This window comes from Rhinopithecus bieti, unplaced genomic scaffold, assembly GCF_001698545.2.
Source record: "Rhinopithecus bieti isolate Rb0 unplaced genomic scaffold, ASM169854v2 scaffold_27038, whole genome shotgun sequence".
Classification (NCBI taxonomy): Eukaryota; Metazoa; Chordata; class Mammalia; order Primates; family Cercopithecidae; genus Rhinopithecus; species Rhinopithecus bieti.
The window spans coordinates 821,215-830,799 of NW_016812221.1; the positions used below are offsets into that span (position 1 = coordinate 821,215).

The window sequence follows — 9,585 nt, forward strand, 5'->3', positions numbered from 1 at the left end:
CTCATGCTTGTAATCCCAGCAACTTGCGAGGGTGAGGTAGGTGGATCACCTGAGGTTGGGAGTTTGAGACCAGCCTGACCAACATCAAGAAACCCCGTCTCTACTACAAATACAAAATTAGCCAGGAGTGATGGCACATACCTCTAATCCTAGCTACTTGGGAGGCTGAGGCAGAAGAATCGCTTGAACCCGGGAGGCAGAGGTTGCCTTGAGCCGAGACCGTGCCATTGCACTCCAGCAGGGAAACAAGAGTGAAACTCCTTATCAAAAAAGAAAAAAAAAAAAAAGATGTGGGATAAAAGGTATAACTCAATTTTTATAAAATGAAAACAAATGTTTGTATGTACATAGTCTGACGGAACGCACATTCGCCTACAATATTACTTTTTCAAGGCAGTAGAATCTGGGGTTTCCCTTCTGTGTAGGGCAGAAATTATTTACATTGTTTTCTTCTACGCATGTATTAGTTTTATAATTAAAACCACAAAGTTTTTTTTTTTAATAGGATACCATGGCACCTGCATAAAAAACATACTAAAGCAAAGTACGATTCAAGTCAGAGAAACCAGTTAGGAGGCTATTGCAATAAAACCCAGGTGAGATGCCAGGCGAGACCATGCCTGAGTCTACCTGCTGGTGTACAGGATGAGTATTCCTTATCTAAAATGCTGGGACCAGAAGTGTTTTGAATTTTGAAATATTTGCATTATACCTACCAGTTGAGCATCACAAATCTGAAAATACAAAATTTTTTTTTTTTTTTTTTTGAGACGGAGTCTCGCTCTGTTGCCCAGGCTGGAGTGCAGTGGCTGGATCTCAGCTCACTGCAAGCTACGGCTCCCGGGTTTACGCCATTCTCCTGCCTCAGCCTCCCGAGTAGCTGGGACTACAGGCGCCCGCCACCTCGCCCAGCTAGTTTTTTGTATTTTTTAGTAGAGACGGGGTTTCACCGTGTTAGCCAGGATGGTCTCAATCTCCTGACCTCGTGATCCGCCCATCTTGGCCTCCCAAAGTGCTGGGATTACAGGCTTGAGCCACCGCGCCCGGCGAGAAAAATCCAAAATTTTAAATGCTCCAACGAGCATTTCTTTTGAAAGCCACATCAGCGCACAAATAGTTTCACGTTTTGGAGCATTCTGAATTTCACATGTTCAGATTTAGATGCTCCATCTGTTCCAAGATCACTGGGCCAAAATTAGAGTGAAATTCCAGTCCCAACCAACCAAAGTACAATCCCTTGCTGAGTACTCCTCAAGATGATCTCACTCAAGAACCACATGCAGTTGGGACCATTTTCTTGAGACAGAGTCTTGCTCTATCGCCCAGGCTGGAGTGCAGTGGTGCAATCTTGGCTCACTGCAAGCTAAGTACCCATCATCTTCTTATAGACTGCTGGGATTTAACCTATACTCCCTCTGAATTTTGTTTTCACTGGTTATGACCCTGGTCTGATCTTTTTTCCTCTATCAATACTGTCATAACAATCTTCTGTATTTCTCAGGCCAAAGCCACAAACCCTAAACCCCTGCCCTTCTGGAGACTCTTTCATGGTACCCTCTGAGGTTTGCCTAATAAACTCCCTTAATATCCTCAACTATTTCCCTGAACATTTCCTTTCGTTAAACTTGGCTGTTCTCTGGGGAGCAAAAAACCCCTACCTGACAACAATCACATCACAAGCGGGCTTATTCCCATGTATTCCACATATCCACAGGCCGGAAGTGGGACCAGTATCTTCCTTGCTCCCTAACACTGCTTCTAACCATTGCAGCCTGGTAAAAACCACTCCTTCCTTTCAGGCTCATACCATCTAATTATACCACATTCTCCCTCTCTTCCTGGCTATCTTATTTATTTATTTATTTATTTATTTATTTATTTATTTGAGATAGAGTCTCGTTGTCGCCCAGGCTGGAGTGCAGTGGCGCAATCTTGGCTCACTGCAAGCTTCACCTCCTGGGTTCATGCCATTCTCCTGCCTCAGCCTCCCGAGTAGCTGGGATTACAGGTGCCTGCCACCATGCCTGGCTAATTTTTTGTATTTTTAGTAGAGATGGGGTTTCACCGTGTTAGCCAGGATGGTCTCAGTCTCCCGCCTTGGCCTCCCAAAGTGGTAGGATTACAGGTGTGAGCCACCACTCCTGGTCCTATCTTTTATTTAAATGACCTCTCCTCATTCACATAGACTTTGCTACTTGCTTTGCTGTCTTCTCCACTGATGGCTCTACTGATAACTTGGAAGGACTTTCAAATATATAGAGATCTTCTTCACTAAAACCTCCTTGCAGTATTTCATCCACCTTCCTCTTAGCAGATAATCTTACCATGAAACCTATAATCATCTATCTGTATTTTATTGGCCAGGAACAGTAGAAATGGCATCTCTTGGCTACAAAGGGGTTGGGATAAGTAGTTTTGTAGCTAAACACAATACTACTGTTAGCAAAACTGAAGATCTATTCATAAAGAATAAAAAAATATATATTTGGTTAGTAATTAGCAGTGGCTGCCACACAGTAGTTCTTAGGAAACACAAAATAGCATTATATAGTTCACATATTCTGACCACTGCTCAGTGAACTTAGGTGTAAGGAAACAAACAGGTAATTTAAACCAACCCACCCATTTTTCCAGTCCTGACAGAATGGTAGAAGTATCCCTCTGCCTCATGGCAAACACCAGTCCTTTTGTTTGTGCTCTAAACAGCTACACCCCATTCTCAGAAGCTTATATTAAACTTTACTAAGCTGCATATTAAACCTCACCATACTACATTCATCACATTAGAATTCAAACATGTTCTAGTTTTTCATATTTTAAACATATTATCTTTACTCCAAATCTCTCCAGCTACTACCCTATTATTCAAACTTGTCTACATCCAGTCTTTACTACTTTGCCCTTCATTGATTCCTTAAGTCAGCCCAATCTAGCAACCATCTTCAATGTATCACTGTTATTTTGAACTGCAATCACAAATGATCTTCACATGGTTGTATGTGTTTACCTTTTTAGACTTCCTCTAATTAGATCCCTAACACTAAAAACAGTTACCTTCACCTTTTTTTTTTTTTGAGACGAAGTCCTGCTCTGTCACCATGCTGGAGTACAGTGGTGAGATCTCATCTCACTGCAACCTCAGCCTCCCAGGTTCAAGTGATTCTCCTGCCTCTCAGCCTCCTGAGTAGCTGGGACTACAGGTGTGTGCCACCCCACCCGGCCAATTTTTGTATTTTAGTAGAAACAGGGTTTCACCATGTTGGCCAGGATGGTCTTGATCTCCTGATCTTGTGATCTGCCAGCCTCAGCCTCTCAAAGTGCCAAGATTACATGCGTGAACCACCACAACTGGCCAACTTCACTTTCCTTTTTGAAACTCGTTTGTCTTGGTTCAGTGAAACTCCACTCTTCTTGTTTTCTTCTTATCTCTCTACTATGGTTTCTTTAAATGTACGTCTTCAGAGTAGGTGGCAGACATTCTCTTTTCATTCTTATTCACCTTCACAAAGCCTGTTACAGTGTCTTTACTGATGTCACTAAAATTTGTATCTCTATCTAGACACCTCCTCAGTTCTAGAATTGCATACCAACCTCTTCATCTGGAAGTCTCACCATCCTTAGGCTAACATGAATAGCTACAACAGCAGTCACTGCCTTCTTTCTTCCACCGTATGCCGCTCCTTCTGTATTTTGTTAGAACTAATCTGGTATCTGCAAGACCAAGCAACAAAATCTCATGCTTTATTTAGCATTTAAAATTGGTAACTTCCCCTCGATCTGAAAACTTTCTGTAGTTCCAACGCTGAAATGTTGGGATACTCTTTTTGCTGCTCTGAACACTTGCTTTCAGTGATCTTGGCTCTATCTTCATCTGCTGCTTAAGCATAAAAGTTCTGTCAACATTCCTTTTCCATATTTTTTTTCTATGTTCCTCTTCAAATGTGTATATCCAACATAAAACATTTAACTCTATATACCTCTGTTTTTCTACAATATCGTGACTGCATTGACTGTATTTATGTAGTGCTTTAAAAAAAATCAGTAAAAGCCAGGCATGGTGACTCATGCCTGTAATCCTAGCACTTTGGGAGGCAAAGGCAGGAGGACTGCTTCAGCCCAGGAGTTTGAGAACAGCCTGAGCAATGTAGGAAGAGCCTGTCTCTACAAAATATATATTTTTAAAATTATCCAGGCATGGTGGCATGCATTTGTGATCCCAACTACTGAGGAGACTGTGGTGGATCACCTGAGCCCAGGAGGTCGAGGCTGCAATGAGCCATGACTACACCACTGCACTCTAGCCTGAGAGACAGAGACTCTGTCTGAAAAACTGAAAAAAAAAAAAAATTAATGAACATATTTTTCTCAGCTGGGCAAGGTGGCTCACGCCTGTAACGCCAACACATTGGGAGGCTGAGGTGGGTGGATCACCTGAGGTCAGGAGTTTGAGACCATCCTGGCCAACATGGTTAAACCCCGTCTCTATTAAAAATGCTAAAATTAGCCAGGCGTGGTGGTGGGCACCTGTAATCCCAGCTACTCAGGAGGCTGAGGGAGGAGAATCACTTGAATCTGTGAGGTGGGGGTTGCAGTGAGCTGAGATTGTGCCACTGCACTCCAGCCTGGGCAACAGAGCAAGACTCCATCTCAAACAAACAAACAAAAAACTTTATTTTTCTCACAGAGAAACATGTCCAAATACAAGCAGTGCAGGGCTGGTACAACTATTTAAAGATTTCTTTGAGGAACAGGGATCTCTTTCTTCTACTTCATCCCTCGGCCACGGTTGTCATTTTCATGGTCCCAAGATAGCTCTTTCAGCAGCTTCAGGAATGGCCAATTCATAGGGACAAAGATGAAGTACAAAAAGTAGAGGACAAGATAGATAGTTTTGTTCCCAGTGATATGTCTATTTTTGAATCAGCCGGAATGAATGATATGGCTACCCTTAGCTACAAGAAGTCAAAGAGTTCTAAAACCACATACCTTATTGTTCTTGGCCAAGATTGAATTCATTAGTAAGGAAAGATGAGCTCAATGTTTGGTTGGCTGCTAGCAATAGCAGCCTCACTGGGCCAGAAAACAACTTTCACAAAAACACCAACAAAGCAGTAAAATATAGTCCAGATTCTTTGAACACAATGGAATTAACCCAGAAACCAACAATAAAAAGATAAGTGAAAATATACATACCTCACATATTAAAAATACCTAATTCCAAACAGCCATGGATCAAAAAAAGTTGTAATTAGTATTTACAGAACAAAATGTTATATTATGAAAGAGCCATTTATAACCTTAAATGGTTATTTTAGAGAACAAAGACTGAGACAAGGAGCTTGCAATCCACCTTAAGACAATGAAAATAGCAATTCTACATTCGTTAACACTTACAGAGTTTCTCTCTCAGTATGAATTCTCTTGTGTATAATAAGTGAAGAGCTCTGACTGAAGGCTTTTCCACAGTGAATGCATTCATAGGGTTTCTCTCCAGTGTGAATTCTCACATGCCTCCTAAGGGAGGAGGAAACACTGAAGGCTTTCCTACATTCCTTACATTCATAGGGTTTCTCTCCAGTGTGAGTTCTTACATGCATTCTAAGGGAGGAGAGCCCACTGAAAACTTTCCCACAGTCACTGCATTCATAAAGATTCTCTCCGGTGTGAATTTTCTTATGAACTTTAAGGTGAGAGCTCGTGTTGAAGGCTTTTTCACACTCACTGCATTCATAGAGTTTTTCTCCAGTGTGTATTCTCTTGTGCACTATAAGGTAAGAGCTTGTGCCAAAGGATTTTCCACACTGATTACATTCATAAGGTTTCTCTCCAGTGTGAGTTCTCATGTGAGCCTTAAGGGATGTTTTTTGACTGAAAGCTTTTCCACACTGATTACATTCATAGGGTTTCTCGCCAGTGTGAGTTCTTATATGTCTCCTTAAGGTTGAGGAATCATTGAACACTTTACCACATTCTTTACATTCATATTGTTTCTCACCCATGTGACTTTTCTTGTGTAAAGTAAGATTAGAAATCCTTTTGAAGGCTTTTCCACATTGATTACATTCATGTTTCTTTTCAGTATGAGTCTGGCCTTGTTTCTTAAGGGATGATTGATGACACAGGGTTTCATTTTTATTACATTCACAGGAATTCTGTGCCATATACAAATTGTTAGGTATGTGAAACATATTATGTGTGAAGTGCATTCCATGTTTAGAATATGTGTACTCTTTTTGTACTGTTTGATTTCTCTGAAGATGCCATAGAGTTGTATCACATTCATGACTTTCATACAGCTTCTCACTTACAGAGTTTTTCACATAATTGTTTATGATTGAATTGTGTTTCAAACATCCAATCTCTGAGTAACATTTTTTGCAATGTTTACGGGTGAAAATGCTCTGTGAAAAAATAAGTTTTGATCTAAGTTTAGAGGTTTCCTCTAATTCATGATCGTCATGGAATAGCTCCTCTGATACTATTTTCTTTGGGGCGTATGTCACTTGCCTCCAATGTTCCCCTGGAATCTTACACTGTTTTTTGATCTTATGTAATTCCCAGTCTTCTTTTAATGTGGAGGACCAATTATGCATTGTGAATTTTATCATTTTCACTGCACTGGATGGCTCCTCCCATAAAATTTTCTGCACAGTTGATTCTTTGGTTTTAGGTTGAATCTTCTGGTCTGGACAGATGCCTCGGGGAATTCTCTTTTCCATATTCCTTATCTCTTCTTGATCCAATGGGGAGGTAACAGTAAGCCTGCACAATTGATATTCCACGGAGGTGAGATTTCTATAGTTTTCCAACATCACATCTCTGTACAGACTTCTTTGAGCAGAATCCAGCATCATCCACTCGTCCTGAGTGAACTCCACAGCTACATCTTTGAAAGTCATTGGTTCCTGTAACCAGGTTGTCAGAAATACAGCAATCATCCTTTCCTCTTCAGCATTTCTCAGATGGAAATGGGCAGAGTCCTGTTTAGTCAAAGCCCATGTGGAAGACAGGTCCATAACTGCCATTTTTATGAGTACATAAGCCTGCATAGTAGAATGGAGAGATCAGGATGTTTCTGTTCTTGTTTCTCCAGTCCAGTCACAGGAGGGATGCATTTCACCCAAAGTCCTCCCTGTAGCCAAAGAAGCAGGTTCAGTTAAGAGAGTTGGAAACAGGGCCCCATTTGGGGAAAGGTGAATACAAAATTGTAGACCCTCCCCATTACATCCCAGCAAGGTCTAATGAGCTTAAAATCTTTACTGGGATTTGTACTGACATGCAATATAATGATCCTTACCCACTTCAAGAAATACCATCCTGATTCTTTGTACTGGCTTCTCCTTCAGACCACTTTGGGCTCTGGGTGGATGGGGCATGAGTTATTTTAAAAAATTAAAACTAAAGAGAACCAACCAGTAAAACACATGGCTGTCAAAATAAATTTAATGTACTACTTGCTACTTTTTAAAGTTAACTTTTGGGACAGAAAAATAATATCCCTGTGAAACACACCTGTTATATATAAATTTCTTCTGTAACTTGTTTACAAGAATAACCTTACAGGACTGACAATTTGGCTGCTACCCTACCAGGGAATTTTATTGAAGTTAAAGGTATATATGTGACTTTGAAACACATGCTCATTTCAATGAGAACATATGGACACAGAGTGGGGAACACACACTGGGACCTGTCGGGGGAGGGCAGCAAGGAGAGCAAGAAGAGCATTAGGAGAAAGAGCTAATGCATGCCGGGCTTAATACCTAGGTGATGGGTTGCTAGGTACAGCATATGTTACCTATGTAACAAACCTGCACATCCTGCACATGTACCCTGGAACTTAAAAGAAACAGATGTTCATTTGATTATTACTTCCAGTTTAACCTCCCTCCCCAAAGTCCATATTGTCATCTATGATAATTTATTCTATCTAACACTTGAATGGGGTCAAGTGACAAAGGAAGAACCATGAACTGCATTCCCAAGATTATTAATATGTATTAATATTAGATACTATACTCTCCTGGATAATTTTTATAATGAATTTAATGTAAATAACAAAACAACATATAGTGTAAATACAAAACATACATGCTTGGGGACTTTAAGAATCACAACAAATCATTAAACAATTTATTACACTAATATTTTTAAAGTTCTCACTTTTTGAAGACTAGGTAGTTAACCGTCAAATGCAAGTCTTCTCTGTCAATACTGTACATCAATAGAACTCAGTTTTAAGGGACAAAATTATAGAACTGACATTTTTATTTAGACAAAGATCTTTGACAGGTAGATGCTATGTCCCTAAACCAGAAGTGTATATAGGTCTGTCACTTTAGGGAAACTCATTTAGAAATAGATTTTGTCTGATTTGTTTACTGTATTCCTAGTACCTAGAAGAGTCCTCAGTCCATGGCAGAACTCAACAATTTGAATAAACCAAATGAACCTATGATAATTAAGGTTATGTGCATGGGGGTATTTTTTCCACACCCACACCCTTCTTTCAAGAAGGAAAAGGAAATCGTCAGGCTTCTGGGTTGGGTACAGGGGCTAATGCCTGTAATCCCAGCACTTTGGGAGGCCACCGCAGATGATTGCTTGAGTCCTGGGATTTGAGACCAGACTGGGTAACATGGTGGGACTCTAGGTCTCTACAAAAAATTTAAATATTAGCCAACCATGGTGGCATGTGCCTGAAGCCGCAGCTACTCCGGAGGCTGAGGTGGGAGGATCACTTGAGCCCAGGAGGTTGAGACTGTAGTAAACCATGTTCATGCTACCACACTCCAGCCTGGGCAACAGGGTGAAATCCTCTGCTTGAAAACAAAAACCAAAACACACACAAACAACAACAACAATAACAACAAAGAAAGTTAGGCTTCCTCTTCAAGAAAGAAAATGTTTGCCTTGTAGTAAAAGATGTTAAGAATTGTATTGCAGGTTTAATCCTTCATTCCTCATAGTTTTATTTCTTTTCTAGTTATAGGACTAATTACAAACACTAAACAACTTTACTAAACAACAGGAAAAAATATTTGAATAAATGTTGAGATTCACTAGGTGAATCACCGTAGGATTTCGATTAATCTATGTATTTAACAGGGATTTCCTGAAATGTAGTTTTGTTTTTTGTTTGTTGTTTTTTTTTGAGACGGAGTCTCGCTCTGTTGCCCAGGCTGGAGTGCAGTGGCCCGATCTCAGCTCACTGCAAGCTCCGCCTCTCGGGTTTACGCCATTCTCCTGCCTCAGCCTCCCGAGTAGCTGGGACTACAGGCGCCCACCACCTCGCCTGGCTAGTTTTTTGTATTTTTTAGCAGAGACGGGGTTTCACCGTGTTAGCCAGGATGGTCTCGAACTCCTGACCTCGTGATCCGCCCGTCTCGGCCTCCCAAAGTGCTGGGATTACAGGCTTGAGCCACCGCACCCGACGTGAAATGTAGTTTTTAAAGTTTTATAGAAAATTAGGCCGGGCGCGGTGGCTCAAGCCTGTAATCCCAGCACTTTGGGAGGCCGAGACGGGCGGATCACGAGGTCAGGAGTTCGAGACCATCCTGGCTAACACGGTGAAACCCCGTCTCT

At 41.0% G+C, this 9,585-nt stretch overlaps 1 protein-coding gene across 3 annotated transcripts in view; it reads right to left on the reverse strand.

Moving 5' to 3' along the window:
• Positions 1-223: 223 nt before the first annotated feature.
• ZNF891 (zinc finger protein 891) overlaps positions 224-9,585 on the reverse strand; it is an 18,066-nt gene continuing 8,704 nt past the window's right edge. Inside the window, exons 2-4 of one of the 3 annotated variants that reach the window (XR_001889866.1) lie at positions 5,395-7,132; positions 3,592-3,711; positions 224-260 (exon numbers count right to left, since the gene is read on the reverse strand). Coding sequence is in view for 2 of the 3 variants with exons in the window: in XM_017895663.1 (XP_017751152.1) it covers positions 3,648-3,711; positions 5,395-7,049 (1,719 nt within the window). In the remaining variant the exon portion in view is untranslated. Of the gene's footprint in view, positions 261-3,295; positions 3,712-4,659; positions 7,133-9,585 lie in introns of those variants that run through there. The other 2 variants (XM_017895663.1, XM_017895664.1) reach the window with 2 other exon arrangements.